Source organism: Rhincodon typus, chromosome 1 (assembly GCF_021869965.1).
Source record: "Rhincodon typus isolate 14 chromosome 1, sRhiTyp1.1, whole genome shotgun sequence".
Taxonomy (NCBI): Eukaryota; Metazoa; Chordata; class Chondrichthyes; order Orectolobiformes; family Rhincodontidae; genus Rhincodon; species Rhincodon typus.
In genome coordinates, this window is record NC_063332.1 from 104,946,591 (window position 1) to 104,967,005 (window position 20,415).

Here is a 20,415-nt window from a genome sequence, read left to right on the forward strand (position 1 = left end):
TGTAAGGCAACTTGGGGAAAATATAGAGCCCCATTGCAACAACAGCCATTAAGTACATATCCTATTAATGTCCCTTTGCAGATTCTAAGTGAATAAGTAGTAAATTTTTCAGTTTGAGAAAGCAGGAAAACGCAAACCTATCCTCCTTGTCAGGAATAGAAAATTTATACATTTGCGTGACGCTAGACTACAGAACTCTATAGGATAGAAGAATGTGGATGTCCTGGTATGTAGTTTGCAAAACATTAGTACGTGAATAAATAAACTGATTAAGGCAAATTGAAAGTTGGTAGTTTTTGCAAAGGAAATGGAATATACAAGAAGTGTTGCTGCAATTGTAAAGCACATCAGTGAAATCACAGCTTGAGTACCGTTTACTGTTTTGGTTTCCTTACTTAAAAGGATATAATTATATTTGAAAGTGTTCAGACAAGGTTTATTCATCAGATTCCTGGAATTGAAAAGGTGGTTTTAGAAGGAAAAAAAACCATTCTACAAACTTCAAAAAAGGTAAATCTAAATGAAACAGATACCATTCATTCTAAGGGAATTTGACAGGGTGTGTATATCTACAGGTCAGGGACGTAGCTTTTAAAAAAATTAGGGGACCTCCCATATAAGACTGAGACAAAGACAAAGACAAAGACAAAGACAAAGACAAAGACAAAGACAAAGACAAAGACAAAGACAAAGACAGTCATTAGGCTGTGGAATTCTCTTCATAAAACTAGTGAAGGCAGCATCAACTAATGTATTAAAGGTGAAGTTGGATTTTTGATCAACAAAAGAAACAAAGATAATGAGGTTCATTAGATTTACATATGCACTGTGGCAGTCAAGTATAGTCTAGAACTTCTGAACAAAATAAAACAGATTTCAAGAGAGTCTTTATTTACTCATCCTTTGTTGGTAGAAGTTTCAGGTTGATATATTTTTACAATATATATAAATTGGAAAGATACAATAAGTTAATATCTACAGGGAATTTGTACACAATGCTAAAGAACCAGACAGTGCTACATACAACACTTTTCATAAGTGCATTGGTTGCTTTCATACCTGAATAAGGGGAAAATATAAGTGCACTTCTTTCTTATACATTTAAGTTACATTATTATGTACATTGGTTTGTAAACTAGGATTTCTCTTCCATACATCACTGCTGCACAGAGAGGTTATGTGCAACAACTCTTACTTCATATCCAAAACAAAAAAGCCAGAAGCATGTTCATTGATCAATCAAATCAATAGTACATTGTAACAACAAAGTAAAATTCTCAAAAATATCTGGTTGGCACATGAAATGGCCAATATGTTGTACAAAAACCAAAGTTACTATACCAAAGGCTCAGTTTGAGGTAATTGTTACTTTCTAAAAAAAAGTACAACAGTTTTAACAAAGTACCATCTCAAATAGCTGTAAATATTTACAATTTAAAAAAGTACACTTCCTCCAGTTGGCACTTTTGTCCTTTTTAAATAAAACTTGTATTTTAATATAAACAAAATATATGCCTAACCCAACCATTCTCCAAGCAGCTGGAGTGACAAGCATGAAAAGTTGTTATTGGCATTCTACCTACCACATCTGCACTTTTCACAAACCATGTGTTAGTGACAGATGCAGAGAGCAAGCTTTGATGTGCAGGAGGTACAATTGGTGAGGAGTTTAATTTACCATCAGAAAAAAATAACCGACAACACTGTAGGAGAATTCCAGTTCTTAACGTTTACAGTGTACTCTTAAATTTAATGTTACTTCACTCAAAATAATTGGTTCTATAAAATGGAATCTGCAAAGCAACAACATAAAACTATCCCATAACATTCTAACTTAAAATGATTTGATAACTCAAAAGATTTTAAGAGGTAAAAATGAGTTTTTGTCCCTTTTTAAAAAAAACTATACCATCCCATTATAGTAGATATGGGTTAGCAATTTAAAGTGAAAAGAATAGAAAATGTCCAATAATAACATTCAATTTCTTAGTTCACACAACTTCACCCACTCACTAACATTCTAATTTGACATTTTACAACCAATACACGACTAGTAAAGGATTTAATTCCCAGGTACAGTTTGAAGTCAGTCTTGAAATACTTACGATTTTTGATAAAAAGACATGGTTAACTGTAATCATTTTAAAGAGTTATATGATCAAATATTTGTAATACTCCTTTCAGATTTGCCTTAGCTTATCAGAGTTTGTAAGTTATCAATTTATTGATGCTGCACTTCCATCCAGCAGATCCAAATACCTGTGCTCCTTTAGCATGCACAACACACAATTTATTTTTCATGTCTGTCAATGGATATGGATAGCATGCAATGTTCTACTTTGAAACGCATAGTCACAAGTAGAATTTTTAGTTAGCTTGCAGGACACTTGACTAGCTTTACCATAATTGCTGCATTTTACAGAGTATCTCTCAACCATACGATTTTTATAAATCAGATAATAGTAAAGTCAGAACAGCCCTGTAGGTTATCTAGTCAAGCTGTGCATGAATGTATTGAAGGAATTTAAGTCAGTGCTTTTAGTTTTTGAATCATATGAAAATCTGTATTTAGATATTCTAAAATAAAGCTTAAAATAATGCTGTGATATTTATTTTACCACATTTTGCAAATAAAATTCCATGCTAATAGAACTACATCCAACAAGTAGAAGATTGGACACAGTCATAGCTTTACATCAACAGTGAGTGATTATTATCTGGCATCACCTCACTGAGCTGAAGACAGAGCAACTTTTCATTAGCACAATATAAAAAGTTACTAGGGAGAATAATGCCAAATAATAAGTATGAGGGGATGAGGCTGCAAGACCTCTGGACTGATGTAGGTAATCTACAAATGGAACTTTAGAAGCTTTGTTGCAATTCAATCCCTACTTAGCTTATAAACTGATTTAAAAAAAAGACTTCACTTAAAAAAAAAACTCAAATCCGAGCCAAGTGAACAACAAGAACATGTGCAAAGATGAGTCACAGATCTATAATACGTTTGGAGACTGAGTGTGAAAACAGAAATTTTGCCACTTCGACTGGTGCAAGAGATCACGAGAGAAGAATTCACCAACTGAGAGACTCTGTGGACAGCTGCTCAGACCATCTTCACCACAACTCATTTCTTCACATGAATCCTCACTTTAAAAGAAAAAATTAGATTTTAAAAATCCAAATAAAAGCCAATATTGTGCGTTATTATCTTCCTAAAAGAAAATGTTTTAATACAAAAAACTTTCAATACTAAGAAACTACAGTAATTTACCTTTCAGTTTCACTGAAGCAGCCAGTTTCTGGGATAGTTGGCAATTCAGGAACACTATAATAACTGTTCTGTAAATGACGGGCCGTACGTCTTGAAACGATCCACACAAGCTTCTTGTTATCAGGTTTGCAGCATTCAGGTGAAGAGTAGTCAGCCAGGCATTTGGACACCAATTCACGCCAGTATGCCAAGTCATAATGGCTAATCTAAAAGACGGGAACATTATTAATACAAAATTAGTGCATTTTATTGGAAATGCTTACTAACTTCCTAAGCAGTACCATTGGTTTACACTTAAAAAAAAAAATGCAGCACACAGAAGTTTATGACTCCTAAACAAATTGAAGTGTACTCCAGAATCTGCTCTGATTAAACTATACAACATATTTGGGTTCAAATGGTTGAGGAAACGTAGTTCAATACATAGCTTATACATATTTTCTCAAAATTGACTGGAACAGGATCAACTGAAATAGCTAGGTGCAAGTAAAATGTGATTTTTTTTTGTTAAGGATGTGTGGTACATGAAAGCCACTGTTTATACTTAAGCATATTTTGGTTCAATTTTCCTTAAGACATAGTCAACCATCTATAAATATGCAATGCCATCATAACCTTGAATCATCTTATTTGGATTGTGACAATGAAATCTACAAATACAATGGTGTGTGGGAAGAAATATCATTTATCATGTCTCCTTGCTTAGTTCCTTCCACTAACATAGCATATAGCGTACCAAAATGGTAGTGCTTTAAAATGTAGAAAACATGCTGTCAGAGTCAACAAAAATAGAGTTCTTGAAAAAAAGCAACAGCTTCCCTTATACCCACTTTGGAATGTTTTTGAACACGCAGTATAATTTCAAACAAGTCACTGGATTTCAAGTTTTCAACTTCAAGGGTCAGAAGGGACAAGGCCAATACAGATGGCTGCAAAAGCAGAAGAAATTTCATACTGAAGTTCATTCCACAACACAACAGAAGTAATTTAAATAAGCTCAGAACAAGGCCCACACTTAGCTGTTATAACAGGCAAAAACACAATCAAACTTACTTTAGCTCTGGAAAAGACAAATCGGCAGCTGCAGGCTTTCAGCTGTGCTTCCAGCCGATCAAGAATCAGAAATTCTTTCCTAAGGGAAATAAATTAATGCAAAGTTAACATACAATTCAATCCTAAGACTCTGCTTTGGATCAATATATGGTCGCATCACACATTAGTAAACGAAGTTTCTCCTAACAGCGGAAACTTTATAGGAAGTCTTGCTGCAACTGTACAAAGTGCTCGTGAGGCCACATCTGGAGAATTACGAGCAGTTTTGGTCCCCTGAATTAATTGACTGGAATTATTTGACTGGAGTTAGTTCAGAGAAGGTTCCTTAGGATGATCCTCAGTATGAAGGGATTGCCTTATGCACAAAGGTTAGGATTCTAGCCATTGGAATTTAGAAGTAGTAGATGTGATTGTATTGAATATGATTATCAGGGGGCTTGACAGGGTATACACCGAGAGGATGTTTCCTCTCATGGGAGAGCCTAGGACCAGATGGCATAGTTTCTGAAATAACAGGCACCAATTAAAAATTGTGATGGAGGAATTTCTTCTCTCAGAGAAAAAAAAAGTGCGCATTGGGAGGCCTTGCCACACAGAGCTGTGGGGCCAGACTCCTCTAAGGCTGAGATAGATAGATTGATCAGCAGGGGAACCAAGGTTTATAGGGAAAGTGCAGGAAAGTGGACGTGAAGAATGTTGGATCAACCATGATCCTATTGTTGGTGGAGCAGGCTTGAATGACCAAATGGCCTACTCTGGTTCCTATTTTTCGTGGCTTTAAAAGGGCACCAAAGATTTTGAGAGACGTATGGATAGAGGAAAACTAAGCTTTCAAAACAAAAGTAGGGACTTTGACAACAAATAAATTAAAATAAAAGCAAGATGAGAATTTGGGAAAGAAAAATAAATTTACCTGAAGAGTATTATACACTTTTCCTATAAGGAATGCACAAATACTTACCCACTGGTTACATGGCAGTGTGCCAGGGCATGATACAAATGTAAAAAGTGCAAGGCAGTGACAGCCTTAAATTCCCCATTCAGTTTCTCATAGACAATCTTTTCCATCCGCTTGAGGTCAGACACCGTAAACTTGCAGTGGCTGATTCGGAGGAGGTCATGGGCAGAAGGGATATTACATTCTTCCTCAATGGTCTTAGCTGCTAGATGGAAGACACTTAATCCAAGGCAAGGCAGATGTTTTGGTCGCACCTACAAAAGTAGCACAATGGACAGGTGAGTTTAAGTAACCTTCTAAAAAAAAGAAAGCACAATAAAAATTTTGGGATATTATTGTATGCCAGTTAACCCATACATACACATTAAAACAATACAGAAATTGTTTATAATTCTAACCTTCATCAATGACAAAAATCTATCCAGTAGGTTAACTGCTAAAACAAAAGTTTCAGTACTGCAGCCGAAGAATCTGGTCAAACTCCGGAGATCTTCCACTTTGGCATCTCTTAACTTTGGAGAGATACAATCATCACTCTGCAAATCAGAACGTGAAATTGTTTTCGATTCTGTCCCATGCGATTCAAACACAAAATCAGATCTATGAAAATTGAAACTTAAAATTTCAGTGCTACTTTTAAGTAGGAGTTGAATGGAATTAAATGCAGCACTCAAATGGTAAGATACATTATTTTTGCTAATAAAGCAATTACTATTGAGTATACATGGACTTCAAACTTTGATATTATACAAAGCAACAGAAAACAAAGCTAAGAGAAGCCAGGTTGAATGTAATAGTGAAGCAACTGCACAAGTGCTGAATGATTAACATTTTCCATTTATGAAAACACATTTAATCTGTCACCAAACCTGGCTTTTGTTTTTAAGTTTTAAATTGGTATTATATTCCAAATAAATGGAGGAAAAAAAAATATCAGCTTGCTCAGAAACATTGGATTTGTAAAGATACATCTCCCACTCCCTTCACAGTACATCATGGTAAAATAAAATACCACCAACTCACAAAACACAGGTGAGCACCTTAGATTTAATATTTATAGGCAAGATATTTTCTCATCTACTTTGAGGCAGGCTAAATTAAGTTTAAAAAACTCATAGGGTGAGTAAATAAATATTAATTATCACTTCCAAATCTAAATACTTCTTACCTCCAAAGAGGCTTCAATTGCAAGGAGTCCACTGGCCTTTGGTAGAAATTTGGATTCTTGCTCCAAGTATTGATTTATTTGTTTCAATAGTTTGTGGGCTTCATTGTTGTGTTCATAAGAGGCCAAGTCTTTCATCTTTAAAGAAAAAGAAATGAACAGAATACTTAAATAGTATTCAAACTAACAGTGCCTTTTTAAACGACACCAAGAAGTAGCAGAAATGAATCATTAAAACCACAAAAATTAACACTTTTCTTTCAATAGAGTACAGTTATTCAGTAACCAACTGGACCACAGAGACCAGAAATAGTCTTTCCTCAGCCAAATGATACCAGCCATTAAGCTCCAACTACAGTTCAAGGCTTTACAATTCGCCCAAGTCTTCCGAACCCTATTTGTTACGACAATGAAACAACCTGCCCCCAGTGTAAACAGCCGGAGGCCGTTCCCCCTCCCCCCTACCCCCAGTGTAAACAGCCGGAGGCCGTTCTCCCTCCCCCCCGCCCCCCTGGTAAACAGCCGGAGGCCGTTCTCCCTGTCCCCAGCGTAAACAGCCAGACTCACTCCTATTTGAACTCACGGTTTTATCGGTCGATGCAGCTCTTGGATGCGGTTACAATCCGGGACCAGAGGAGTGAATGCGGCTGGCACGGATCATCCACACTCTCTGTCCCCTTTTTTTTCTCCTCAATCTCCTATTGTCCTCTCTCTGGTCACTCTTCTATCCCCTCTCTTTCTCTTTCTTCTTCTTCTTTTTCTTTTTCTTTTTTTTCTTTTCTTCCTATCCCTCCTCTCCTCTCTCTATTTTCCTTCTCTCTCTATCCTTTTTTTCCTTCTCTCTGTTCGATCTTGAGTATTTACTGACCGCGATGACATCACCGCAGCGGAGGATTTTTCGTGTTTGTGTAAAATGACGAAGAAGTTCCTTCCTTCTTTTCCACTCTTTCTGATTTACCAAAGACCTCCACGCTCATGGTCATAATTTCTTGCAAGTGCAGGAGTTTAGGTGTTTAGACGGTTATTAATATTTCCATATTAAGCTAAATAGCGGTTTTGTTTATTTGGGTGGAGCGGATGGACATTCGAGTCGCCACCGACTATTCGGTTGTCCCTATTTAAATGTCCAACTTTGATTGGTCCGTTCGAAAAGTCCGCCCAAAATGGTGTGGTCTGATTGGCCCTTAATCCAGAGGCTGATTGGTTGATATTAATCATTCTCCGTTCCACCATTGGCTGAATGTAGAAAAGGCACGGCTATGAATGGCGGATGGTGATAGAAACGTTGACTGATGATTGGTGGAAATGGTATTTAAACAGTCTGTTGTTAGCAAGCAGATTTCAATTGTGCAGGTTGAGGTCTGAAAGTACATCGTACGCAGAGACATGTATAGCAAATATACGGGACTTCGTAACATCCTAATCTAGATTTTTAATGATGTTTTCTAGGTCATAAAGTTATCAAATAGATACTGTCATTATACATGCTATCTATTCATTTACAATATTTAACTCAACATGTTTGACAACAATCCACTTGATTAGTACCACATCTTCAATAGGCCACGTTGAGTGATGACAGTGCATCTTGTAGTCTACATACTGTTGTACAGTGAGTCAGTGGTGAAGGGAGTAAACATGGAATGTTTTGCCAATCAAGTGGGCTGCAATTTCCCAGTTGGTATCAATGCAAGTGGAAATCGTTCAAGATGCTGCCAGACCTGCTGATCTTTTCCAGCGACTTCTGCTTTTGTTTCTTATTTTACAGCATCTGCAGTTCTTTCAGTTTTTATTTAGTTCAATCACACTCCTGATTTGTGTCTTACAGATGGTAGACAGGTTTTGGGCAGTAAGGAAGTGAGCTACTCTCTGCAGGATTTTTGGGATTCATGTAGTTTTATATGGCTAATCCAGTTTAGCGTCTTAATAATGGTGATTGCCCCCCACCCCCCGCTCCCACCGAGGATTTGATAGTGGTGATTCAGTGATGGTAATGCCATTGAACGTCAGGGGATGATGGCTAGATTCTCTCCTGTTGGAAATGGTCATTATCTGACATTTGTGTCACATGAATGTTACCTCCCACATGTTAGCCCAAGCCTGGATATTGCTGCAATTGGACACAAACTGCTTCAGCACTGAGGAATTGTGAATAGTGCTGAACATTCCACAATGATCAGTGAACCTCCCCACTTCTGGAGAGAAGGTCGTGATAAAACAGCAGGACAATACCCTGAGGAACTGAGAGGTGATGAATATAGCGGTATTATTGCTAGACTATTAATCCAAAGACCCAGGTAAAGTTCTGGGGACCTAGATTTGAAACCTGCTAAACATCCTGAGTGGGAGAGTGGTGGGTTGATTGTTTTGTGATTTTGCGGGTTCTTTATTTATCTATCTCACAGTCACTTGAATGTCATTTATAATTTTGATAAGTATTACAGCAGGAGCAGAAACCTGACTGGATATATTGAAATATGGAATTAAAATAAATTAAATAACTACAGATTTTGGAAGTTTGAAACAAAAGCAGAAATTGTTCTGAAGAAGGGTCACCAGACTGAAAACTTTAACTCTGCTTTCTCTCTACCAATGCTGGCCGAGTTGCTCTGGCCATTTGTTGTTTTTTTTGTTGAAATACAGAAATTTAGGAAAGAGGGTTAATTTCCTTGGAGCATGAGAGGCTGAGGAGTGACCGTGTAGAGGTTTACGAAATCATGAGGGGCATAGATAGGGTAAATAGACAAGGTCTTTTCCTTGGGGTTGAGGGAGTGAAAAACTAGAGGGCATAAGTTTAAGGTGAGAGGGGAAAGATTTAAAAGGGACCTAAGGGGCAACTTTTTCATGGCGAGGGTGGTGCATGTATGGAATAAATCTGCCAGAGGAAGTGATGGAGTCTGGTACATTTGTGAGGCATCTGAATATGACTAGGAAGGGTTTAAGAGGGATATGGGCCAAATGGGACAAGATTCATTTGGGATATCTAGTCGGCATAGACGAGTTGGACCGAAGGGTCTGTTTCCGTGCTGTACATCTCTTATGACTTTATGTGCATGATTTTGGGTGACAACAACGCATTGAAAGACTTTGCAGAGAAAGGGCAGTTTGGAAACGCGACAGAAATTTGCAAGGACGGAGGGGCTCAAAGGCTGTTTCATGGTAGGCGGGGGGGGGGGGGTGAGCAGCACATTTCCAGAAGGGAAGCACAACAGCAGACGAAATAAAATTATGAAATATTGGCTAACAGGGAATCAGGACACACTCCATACCCTCCTGTCCTCCAGCCCAGACACTTGTTTACAGGAACCGCGCTGCATTGTGGGAGTCCAGTCCTCACGACCCTGCCTATGGCGACTGTGTCTATCCACAGGTTAATGTAGTGCCCAGTTAATCCTTCACTTTCCCAACTGTTAGCCTCCTCTGGAGGTTGCAGCTCGCCCTTTAATTGGGGTTTGCGTGGCGACTTGCTGGCGATGGCGGCAGGACTGTCGATTTATTGACGGTTCTGTGTCTAGGGGCGGATGTAGTTAGACGGTGAGATGGCAGTGCCGGCTCTTTTTTCGGGTCGCGGCCTCCCGGAGAAGCGGCTCCTGAGGCCGAGGACCCGCCCGAGCCCCCGGTACTCGGTACCCAGGACCCGCCCGAGCCCCCGGTACTCGGTACCCAGGACCCATCCGAGCCCATGTGAGCGCTTGGTGGGCCCCACACAGAACACCGTCTGTTCCCCGCTTTCCGGTAGAGGGTCTGAGCGTCGACATGGAGGAGTGAAGCGAGTGGCAGTCAGCACTTCATGGACCAGATGATCCAGTCGGACTGTCAGCAACTCAGCTTCGGAGGGGAGGTGAGAGAGAGGAGGAGGGAGTGGGGCAGAGGTTTGTTGAGGGAAGGTGGAAAGACAGTGATTAAGAGGAAGAGGTGGAGGAGGTGGTGGTAGAGGTTGAGGTTACAACCTTTTCTTCAAGATTTGTCAGTTGCACTTTGAAATACCCTTTCTCTGTACGTTGCCAACTTTCCTCTACCTTGGGGAAAAAAAAACTATTGTTTTTAAAATGCTGCTCAAATAGTGTTTGATCACGTTTTGGTGGGTATCATCTAAATAGAATCATACAGTACGGAAACAGACCCTTTGGTCCACTCGTCCATGCCCACCAGGTTTTGCAAACGGAGCGAATTCCATTTGTCTGTGCCTGGCCCACATCGCTCTAAACCTGTCCTATTCATGAATCTGGCCAAATATCTTTTAAATGTTGTAACTGTACCTGCATTTACCACATCTTCTGATAGTTCATTCCATATATGAACCACCCTCTGTGTGGGGGAAAAACGTTGTCCCTTGGATCCCTGTTAAATCTTTCTTCTCTCACCTTAAAATTATGCCTTCTGGTTTTGAACTCGCCTGCCCTAGTGAAAAAAAACTTAGCTATTCACGTTAACTATGCCCTACATGACCACCTTAAACCTCTATAAGATCACTACCCCTGAATCTCCTACAGTCCAGTGGAAAAAGTCCCAGCCTCTCCTCATCACTCAAACCCTCCAGTCCGAAAGCATAAAGTCATAGAGTTGTACAGCATGGAAACAGATCCTTTGGCCCAACTCATCTATGCCAACCACATATCCTAAATTAATCTAGTTCCATTTGGCAGCATTTAGCCCATATTCTTCTAAACCCTTTTCTATTCATATACCTATTCAGATGCCTTTTAAATGTTGTTATTGTACCAGCCTCAACCACTTCCTCTGGCAGTTCGTTCCATATATGCACCGCCTTCTGCATGAAAAAGTTGTCTCTCCTAAACCTTTCTCCTCTCACCTTAAACCTATGCTTTGGACATCCACACCCTGGGAAAAGATCTTGTCTATTTATCCTATCCATGCCTCACATGATTTTGTAAACCTCCATAAGGTCACCCCTCTGCCTCTGCTCCAGGGAAGATAACCCTAGCCTGTCCCTATAGCGCAAAACTGTCAACCCTGGAAACATCCTTGTAAATCTTTTCTGAACCCTTTCAGGTTTCACAGGGAGACCCGCATTGGATGCTGTATTCCAAAAGTGGCCTAACCAATGTCCTGTGCAGCTGCACCATGACCTCCCAACTCTTATGCTCAATCCACTGACCAATACAGGCAAGCATTCCAAACGCCGCTTTCACTATCAGCATCCTTGTAAATCTTTTCTGCACCCTCTCCAGTTTAATATTATCCTTCCTAAAGCAGGGTGACCACAATTGTAAGAGTAGTCAAAAAGTGACCTAACCAACATCCTGTAGAACTGCAACGTGACGTCCCGACTCCTGTACTCAATGGTATGAGCAATGAAGGCAAGCATGTCATTTCTTAATCAACTATCTGCCTGTGACAGTCGAAGATTAATGAACCCTAGGAAAGGCTGTATTTGATGGGCAGCCTAGGCAGCCACCTTGTATTGTTCTGCCAGTTTGTTGGTTACTTCCAAGTGCTATTACTTGATTTTATGTACTGATGCAGGCAATTACAAACATAGCCTTAGTGATGCCCCAACATACTGCAGCTACCTTCTCTGTGAAGATTGATAGAATTGGTTTTAAAACTGAGTATTTTCATTTTGCTTTTAGTTTTAAAAGACTAATGTTATTGCAGATCTAGATTTGAGTTGGGAAAATTACTAATAAGAGTTAACCTACAAATTCAGCCACTATCTAAATTACTGTTAGGTTATGGTGAAGCTATTGATCCTGTCATGAAATGTATACACAGGTGTCATATTTTATCGACACTGGGCCATGTTCATTCATCAAAGTTCCTTGTAACAAAACCTGCATGAACTGACTGTTTTTGGTCACTTGTATGACGTGAGCATAATTAGCTGTGTCAGCATTTGTTATCTTTGCCTCGTTGTTCTGGAAGGTGATGGTGAGGTGTCACCTTGAACCACTGCAATCCAAGTGCTGTAGGTGAACCCACAGTGTTGTTTTTCTGCTTTCTTATGGTATCATTGGCTTCTATTTCTTCTCTAGTGAACAGGCTGAGCACAGCAGCAATGTAGGTTTTTATTTGCTATGCATAGACCTCCACCATCCATCAAGGAAACTTTACTTTGCCAAAAACGAAAATTTCCATTCAGAAGACCTAGGTTTCACAGTGCAACTGAGGCCTGTAATTGTCTTATCAGGTAGAAATGGCTGGCATCTACTCATGGGTGATTACGACACTAGTTTCTGGAATAAATGGCTATATTTTGCATTGTGTTTACAATATTGTTCTTATTAAGACATTGGAATCCTTGCACTGGAAGGGTTACCCTTATAGCACTGAAGTTGTGATTGTGGTGGTTAATTTTGGTCCTATTATGCCTCATCTTCTGCAAAATATTGTACATTTTGCAGGTTTTGATTGATGGACATAACTGAATTTGTCATAACTATTTATGTTGAGTGCCGGCAACATAATGTAGTTTACAGATTTTAAAATAGAACTGGACCATCTGAAGAATAAACAGAATTTGAAAAGCTTTTAATTCATTAAAATCTGGCAATCTGTTATGTTTGCAGAATACCAAACCCAGGGTGTACAAATTTGAAGACGATACTATTTGCATTAAACTTTCAACACCTCTGCAGCAATACATTGTTGAGAGTCCATAACCTGTTAAAAAGATGTTCAAAATAAATTTGAAAATAAATTTGAAAACTTTTGTTTGCAATTAAATTTGAATGTCAGTTTGTGAAGTTTTCTTTCATTTATAGAAATGTACCATATGAACTGACTTAAATCATAGAAAAAGATTGTTTATGTCATGTTAAGCTGGAACTATGAAGATATTGTTTTGCACATAGTGGAATCTTCTTGTAAAGAATAGGTTTGGCCAATTTTAAAACATTCTACATATCAAGACTGAATGAAGGAATTGGTAAAGTTTCCTTAATTGCTAGATAAGTCTGGCATGATGCTAGGTAAAGTTAAATTTCCAGCCTGTCTCAAGTTTGTTGATAAATAGGAATTGCTGTTTTGCACTTAACCTCACTGTAGAACTGTTTGAAATCAGTCAAGGTTCTATTATTTTGTGTGTGTGTGTGTATAAGCATTGAAAGCTATAGCAACTGGTCAATCTCCTTTGATATTGCAAGGCCAGGTGAAATGGGGAAATAATTCAGTTCGAGACTCCAGATATAATTGACAGATAATCAAACTCCACTACTCTTCCAGTCGTACTATTATTCTAGATGTGTTGATTTAATTACCAAAATGACCAATTGTCTTTTTCATTACAACTTCCCACAATAAAATAAATGTCCACCATGCTTCTTTGATGAACTTGATCCATTTATCATAGCAAAATGTATTTTTAAGAAAGTGGCATCCTTTGGGTAACACTTAAGCTATTTGTCCAGAATCAAAACTATGTCCCCTTACTCCCACAATACATAAGGAGATCTCTGCAGAGATTTTTTTTTTTAAAAGGAAAAAGGGAAGGAACAGCCACTGTGACCAGTGAACTGAAACCAAAGAATAAAATGTGACAACTTCTCACATCCTTGGGAATTCCTGTTGTTGAAGCTTGATGGAAAATGTCCAGCTCTGATTCCAGTCAACTTGGATTCAAGTTGTTGAGGATTGGTTACAATCTACCCCTCAGGTTTTATTGGGCAGTCTGAAAATGTGATATTTAGCAACTCTTATCAGGTTCCTAGGAACTTCTACTGAGAAACAGGATTCCAGAGTGAGGTTCACATCTACAGAGGTATCCACCTTATTGTGACTTCCAGGTATGTAAAACAGAACTGTAAGACCAGCAAGGCAACTGTTAGCATAGAGATTTCTCTCCTTCCCCTCATCACCATACCCTCCCCAAAGTTCTCTTAAAGCTGGTTTTAGAGCCTGTTTTTCTTTCATCTTTCAGCGCAGGTACCACAATTGGGACAGTCGAGCCACTATCAGCGGAGGCGGATAACGTTAGCTGACATAATTAAAACAAGTAGGCTCAGGAAGGGGGCTGTTGTGGATACTCGTTTTGTTTTTGTTCTGTTGTAGTGTTACTTATCCTTCTTGCCCTGTCAAAACTCTACAGTTTGTCATTTGGGAACTGGGAAGTGATTGAGTCAAGCAGTCTAGGAGTAGGGCAAGGTCTTGCATGTTTGGTCCATTAACTCTAACACCTCTCAACTTCTGAACATGAAATGTGATGAGGAAAGGTGCACTGTACATTTTTGTTAAATAGACTGTTGTGTTTGATATCTTGATGAGATGTCAATGTCAGGCATGGTCACAGAACAATTTTACTCTTCAGTTCCCATTTAGGGGTTACTTTTGAATATTTTGTTCCATATGTAATCAACTAATTTTAATTTTTCAGCATTCCATTAAATTTAAAAGTGTATGATTTCTGCAAGTTTACCTTAAACTTTTTTGCCTGCTATTTTGGAAATGAGATTTGTTTCTCTGCATATCAGAAGTGCCTAACTGGAATTCTGACTGCGCTAATCTGTTTGAAGGGTTAATAGCAGGCAATGTAAAAACTGGTTGTACACAAGATGGTACGCACATCTCTTGATATCCACTTAATTTGGAGATCTGACAACAGATTGCTGATATGATTGAAGTCTAATTTTGAATCAACAACCATTTAAGCCAATAAATAGAACTTTTACTTTTCTCAAAATTATACTGCCCTCAATTTTTTTTTTTTGGTTTTTCTCACAGGCTGTGGGTGTCACTGGCCAACCAGCATTTAATACCCCTTCACACTTGCTTTTGTGGTAATGACCCATTGCCTTCAACTGCTGCAATTCATGTGATGTTGATACAGTATGGAGCTGATAGAAAGGGAGCTCCAGAGATTTTGACCCAGCAGTGGTGAAGGTATGATGGTATAGTTCCAAGTCCAGATGGTGTGTGGCTTGAAGGGAATTTGGCCAGCGGTGGTGTACGCATACATCTATTGACCTTGTCCTTCTAGGATCAAGTTTGGAAGGAGCCTTGGTGAGTTGGTTTAAGTCTTGAAGATTGTGCACACTGCCACTCTGTGGTGATAATGGAGCGAATGAATTTTTAAGGTGGTGTACGGGGCACCAGTCAAGTGGGCTGCTTTGACTTGGATGGTGTCAGGCTTCTTGAGTGTTGTTGGAACTGCACTCATCCAGGCAAATATAGAGTTTCCCATCACTCTTGACTCCTGTGTTGTAGATGGATAGGCTTTGGGGAGTTAGGAAACAACTTACTTCTTTTAAAGACAATTTCAATTTTAATATCATGTAAGGTGGTTTCCTTTGCCTTAGAGATCTTGGCTTACCTGTGTTTTTTAAAAGTCATGACGTTGAAAATTACACCACGTTTTTTTAAAAATTGAAACACGGACAGCATTTGGAAGGTTTTTCAAATCAGCACAGTTCTGATAAAAGGATAATGCTTTGGGTATTGGGGGCCACTTTGCAGAACACCTACGCTTGGTTCGCACTAAACAACTGCACCTCCCAGTCGCGAACCATTTCAACTCCCCCTCCCATTCCTCAGACGACATGTCCATCCTGGGCCTCCTGCAGTGCCACAACGATGCTACCCGAAGGTTGCAGGAGCAGCAACTCATATTCCGCTTGGGAACCCTGCAGCCCAATGGTATCAATGTGGACTTCACAAGCTTCAAAATCTCCCCTCCCCCTAATGCATCCCAAAACCAGCCCAGCTCGTCCCCGCCTCCTTAACCTGTCCTTCCTCCCACCTCAAGCCCCCATCCCCATCTCCTACCTACTAACCTCATCCTGCCCCCTTGACCTGTCCGACCTCCCTGGACTGACCTATCTCCTCCCTACCTCCCCACCTACACTCACCTTTACTGGCTCCATCCCTGCCTCTTTGACCTGTCTGTCTCCTCTCCACCTATCTTCTCTATCCATCTTCTATCCGCCTACCCCTCTCTCCCTATTTATTTCAGAACCCCCTTCCCCTCCCCCATTTCTGAAGAAGAGTCTAGGCCCGAAACGTCAGCCTTCCTGCTCCTCTGATGCTGCTTGGCCTGCTGTGTTCATCCAGCTCTACACCTTGTTATCTCTATGCTGTGGGTATAGTTGATTCTTTGCACTTTTGATTTCATTCCCTAGATATTGTTTCTACCCTATTAATGAAAAGCTGGTAACCATGATTCTGTCTGTTTTGTGGAGCTGGAGGAACACAGCAGGCCAGGCAGCACCAGCGGAGCAGGAAAGCCCGACCCGAAACATTAGCTTTCCTACTCCTCTGATGCTGCCTGGCCTGCTGTGTTCCTCCAGCTCCACACTCTGTTGTCTCTGACTCCAGCAGCTGCAGTTCTTACTATCTCCAATCTGTTTTGTTTTTGTTTGGAGTGATTTACAAGAGGGCAAAATATTGAATGGATTTCAGAAGTGTTTCCAGTTGAGCTGGGATGGTGGTTCTTTGTTTTAGAATTTGGTCTTGTTCTATGATGCTGAGAATTTGTGGCAGCATTAAATTTGAGAACTGCAGAAAAGTGAAATGACGTTGCCAACATAGGGATTACACAATCTTATTTAGAAAGTTTTATTTGGATCTGTATTTGTTAACAAGGTTGGCTTCAAGAGCTATTTTCTGTATCACATGATGGGGTTGCCTGAATTATTGCTGTATGGTTTCTTGATAGCTGATCCCTCGTGTATTGAAGCTTAGCAATTTAATTTCTTGTGAATTTAGATCAACAGTAACAACTCAGAAGTTGTAAACTAATATGGTCAGTTATGGAGTGCCTGAGATCTAACCCATTGTTCAGCTCTCGAAGTAGCAGTTAACTTGTTTCTTTTCTATGCGTTTTTTTCTGTCTTTTGGCTTCACCTTAAGTGTCTTTCTTGGAGAACTGGCTAAGACTGCTATCTCATTGTATTAGATTTAAGCTACAAAAAGCCAAATCTTTACTAAAACTTCTATCTTAGTTTTGGAAATTGTGCAGTTGTGTGAAATATGGTTGTCCTCTATGTTGTACCAAGAATTAGCTAGTTTTTTTAAGATATAAAAACTTGGAGAAATATGTCAGATTAGCCGAACCTAATGTGTGTGGCATCTGTATTTTCCAAACAATAGAGAGAGAGGCTTTTGAAACTTGGATGCAATACCCACATTAAGCAAGGATTAATCACTTCATGGTGATTGAGGGAGAAGGACAAAACCCATTCACATTAGCAAGCAGCTGTGCATTTGAAAGTTTACTCAGTCTTCATTAATCTGTTAGACTGGGGCAAATTTGTCCTCAGAATTAAATAAACAGAGCAGATTCTGTAGCAGTAGTAGCCTCGGGCTACTTGTGGTTTGTCTTTGTACTTGTTGTGCAGTGGTCAACGTTGCAAAATACTTGCACCTGAGCTAAGTAGCATTTTAATTTCATTGCAGAATGTAGTATTTCAATATAGAATGCAGTCTACGAATTGGTTTAAGTCTTTTTCATACAATTACATTTACAATGAGTGAAATTGTACTCTACAGTGACACAGACATTGCAACAAGCCCAATACTAAAAATGTACTGGGTCTGGCAGCACCTGTAAGAGAGAAATAGAAGTTAATCTTTCGGGTTCTGACCATTCTTCACTTCTTTCTGACCTGAAACATTATTTGAAATATTTTGTAGAGCAGCAGTCATCCCTGGATTATTGTTCTGCTTGAGCTTTCCATGCCTAACATAGCTCTGCATTTCTTCCTGAGTCTTCTGAGCCTGGCTTCACCAAAATGTGGAGCATCAGAGTTAAGACTGGATATGCCCACTTTTTACAGCACAAGATACTATATGACAAGACTAAGTGCCCATTGTGAGTGGGGGTAGTGTGGGTGGGGATAGTTGGATTGGGTTGAGAGTCTGATTGGGAGAGGTAGTCTGATTGAGTCACTGGAAATTTAGGGGCAGTGGAAGGTTACAAAGGAGTTGGACATGGTTTTAATCTAACGTTCCCTGGGTAACTTTTTGAGGTTTCTAGCTAAGACTCAAAATTCTGGAGCTTCATTCAGTGTATTTCTTGCTGCTCTCCAGGTGACAGTGGAATAGTGGAATCTATTATAATAGCATATTAGGAATCCAGTATCTAATAATGTATACAGCATTGGAAATGATGCAGCATTGCATGATTTAGTCTCATGTACAGCCTGGTCAAAGAGGTCAGGAACCAGTGGCAGGTCCATGGAGTAGTGGACTTTCCTGTGAAAAGTTTAAACTTCTCAGGCAGGTCCCAAGAAATCAGTGTGGCAGGATATGCATAAGGTCCTGACATTCGTCTCAGGTCCAATGTCTGGTCTGTGACCAGGGGCAGGGGTGGAGACAGAGTCTGTTTGGTTAGAATTTTAATCCTCTGATTTTTTTTCTGAATAGCTATGAAGCTTAAGTGATTTAAAGCTCAGCGATTTATCTGACTTCTCTGGTATTATTCAGAGAATTCCAAATGTATGGGTATATATCTAGGCCAGTGTATCAGCTTATCAATCTAACAGCTACGACCATTCTTGGTATGGCTAAACTAATACAAAGGACCTTAAATGAGCCTGTAGACATATATGAAGCAGGAATTTTCGTGAACCTATCTTGATACTCTGGCTTGCCTCTTATGCCAGACTGTACTTGATTAAATTATGATGCATCATTTGCTGTGTGGTATTGAGTATATGATTAGCATATTATTAATTCAGTGTAATATATTACACTACACCACTGCCACCTGGAGTGCAGCAATGCTTGTGTTCGATGAAACTCCAGAATTTTGAGCTTAAGTGTGCTTATTTCTATCTTACGGAACCTAGAAGACCATACCATGCAGTAGTTTGCAATAGGATTGCAATAAACTGACATTTGTTGGAAAACCCAAATAAAGAAGAGGCATTCTATCTTGTAATTTCAATATGCCTGAAGTTTCGGTCATCTGTGCACAAACTCCTTTTACAAGGCAACACGAGATGCTGTATGTTGCAGAATTGTTTGCTGTATTCGGAATGTGCATGGATCAGGGAGCATGGTGCTTTCCCCAAATTCTGAAGAGGACCATGGAAGCCATTTACTAGCATTTATGAAATAGGTGCTCCTTACTGAATGTGCAGAGTGCCAGATACTCAGTCACAGATATTGAGTGGTTGTCTCCTGGGGATAGAATGCTTTCCCTGCCGCAATGGATGTTGACTAAAGAACTGCCTGTTCTACAGAATTCCTTTTACAGTACATGACCTTTTTAACAAATAAGGTCATGCGAAACAAAAACAACTGTTAGTCCCTAAGGTTCACAAATAGTTACTCTGTCTGCTTTTAGACCATGAGAGAGAGGTGCAGAAGTAGGTCATTGACGCCCATTGAGTCTGTACTACGATTGAATGAGATCATAGCTGATCTGGTAATCCTCAACTCTGCTCTTCTGCCTTGTCTCCATAACCCTCGATTTCCCCTAATGATTAAAAATATGTCTATCTCAGCCTCTGTAGCCTTCTGCAGTAAAGAATTCCACTGATTGACCACCCTCTGAGACTGAAAAATCCTCTCCTGCTCTTAAATGGGGAAATCCTTATTCCGAGGTAATGCCCTCTGGTCCCAGATTACCCCGTAAGTGAAAACAGCCTCTCTGCATCTACCTGTCAACCCCCTTATGAATCTTCTGTGTTTCAATAAGGTCTTCTTTAATTCTTCTTAACTCCAATGAACGCAGACACAACCTACTCAACTGCTTTGGAAAGAAAATCCTTCCATACCCAAGATCAACCTAGTGAACCTTTTGCTGGATTGCTTCTAATGCCAGTATATCTTTACCTAGATAAGGGGACCATAATATTATTTTACATTATTCCAGTTGTGATCTGATTAGTGCCTTGTATGGTATTGCAAGTACTATTGTATAGCAAGATCTCTCTATATTTATACTGTTTCAGAGATAGTAGGAACTGCAGATGCTGGAGAATCTGAGATAACAAGTTGTAGAGCTGGATGAACACAGCAGGCCAAGCAGCATCAGAGGAGCAGGAAAGCTGACGTTTCGGGCCT

The 20,415-nt window shown here is 39.6% G+C and overlaps 2 protein-coding genes across 4 annotated transcripts in view; one reads left to right on the forward strand and one right to left on the reverse strand.

The window, feature by feature from the left end:
* Positions 1–870: 870 nt before the first annotated feature.
* Positions 871–7,323, reverse strand: ccng2 (cyclin G2). The gene is made up of 8 exons (XM_020512607.2): positions 7,034–7,323; positions 6,454–6,588; positions 5,684–5,821; positions 5,289–5,539; positions 4,328–4,406; positions 4,105–4,203; positions 3,275–3,480; positions 871–3,150 (listed from the first exon to the last, which is right to left on the reverse strand). Exons 2-8 carry the CDS (start codon positions 6,586–6,588, stop codon positions 2,997–2,999), a joined length of 1,062 nt encoding a protein of 353 aa, XP_020368196.1. The 5' UTR covers positions 7,034–7,323; the 3' UTR covers positions 871–2,996.
* Positions 7,324–9,795: 2,472 nt separating this feature from the next.
* The window catches only part of ccni (cyclin I), a 39,837-nt gene continuing 29,217 nt past the window's right edge, over positions 9,796–20,415 (forward strand). Inside the window, exons 1-2 of one of the 3 annotated variants that reach the window (XM_048592289.1) lie at positions 9,989–10,291; positions 15,130–15,408. The gene's annotated coding sequence lies outside the window, so the exon portion shown is untranslated. Of the gene's footprint in view, positions 10,292–14,334; positions 14,405–15,129; positions 15,409–20,415 lie in introns of those variants that run through there. The other 2 variants (XM_048592351.1, XM_048592237.1) reach the window with 2 other exon arrangements.

What these genes read in the sequence shown, in the direction of transcription:
- ccng2 (XM_020512607.2), bottom strand. Translation starts at nt 6,588, where the DNA reads ATGAAAGACTTGGCCTCTTATGAACACAACAATGAAGCCCACAAACTA. An exon ending in CACTGCCATGTAACCAGTGG is followed by an intron (nt 4,407 to 5,288) that starts GTAAGTATTTGT and finishes TATTTCCCTTAG; the next exon opens with GAAAGAATTTCTGATTCTTG. An exon ending in GTGTTCAAAAACATTCCAAA is followed by an intron (nt 3,481 to 4,104) that starts GTGGGTATAAGG and finishes CCCGTCTTTTAG; the next exon opens with ATTAGCCATTATGACTTGGC.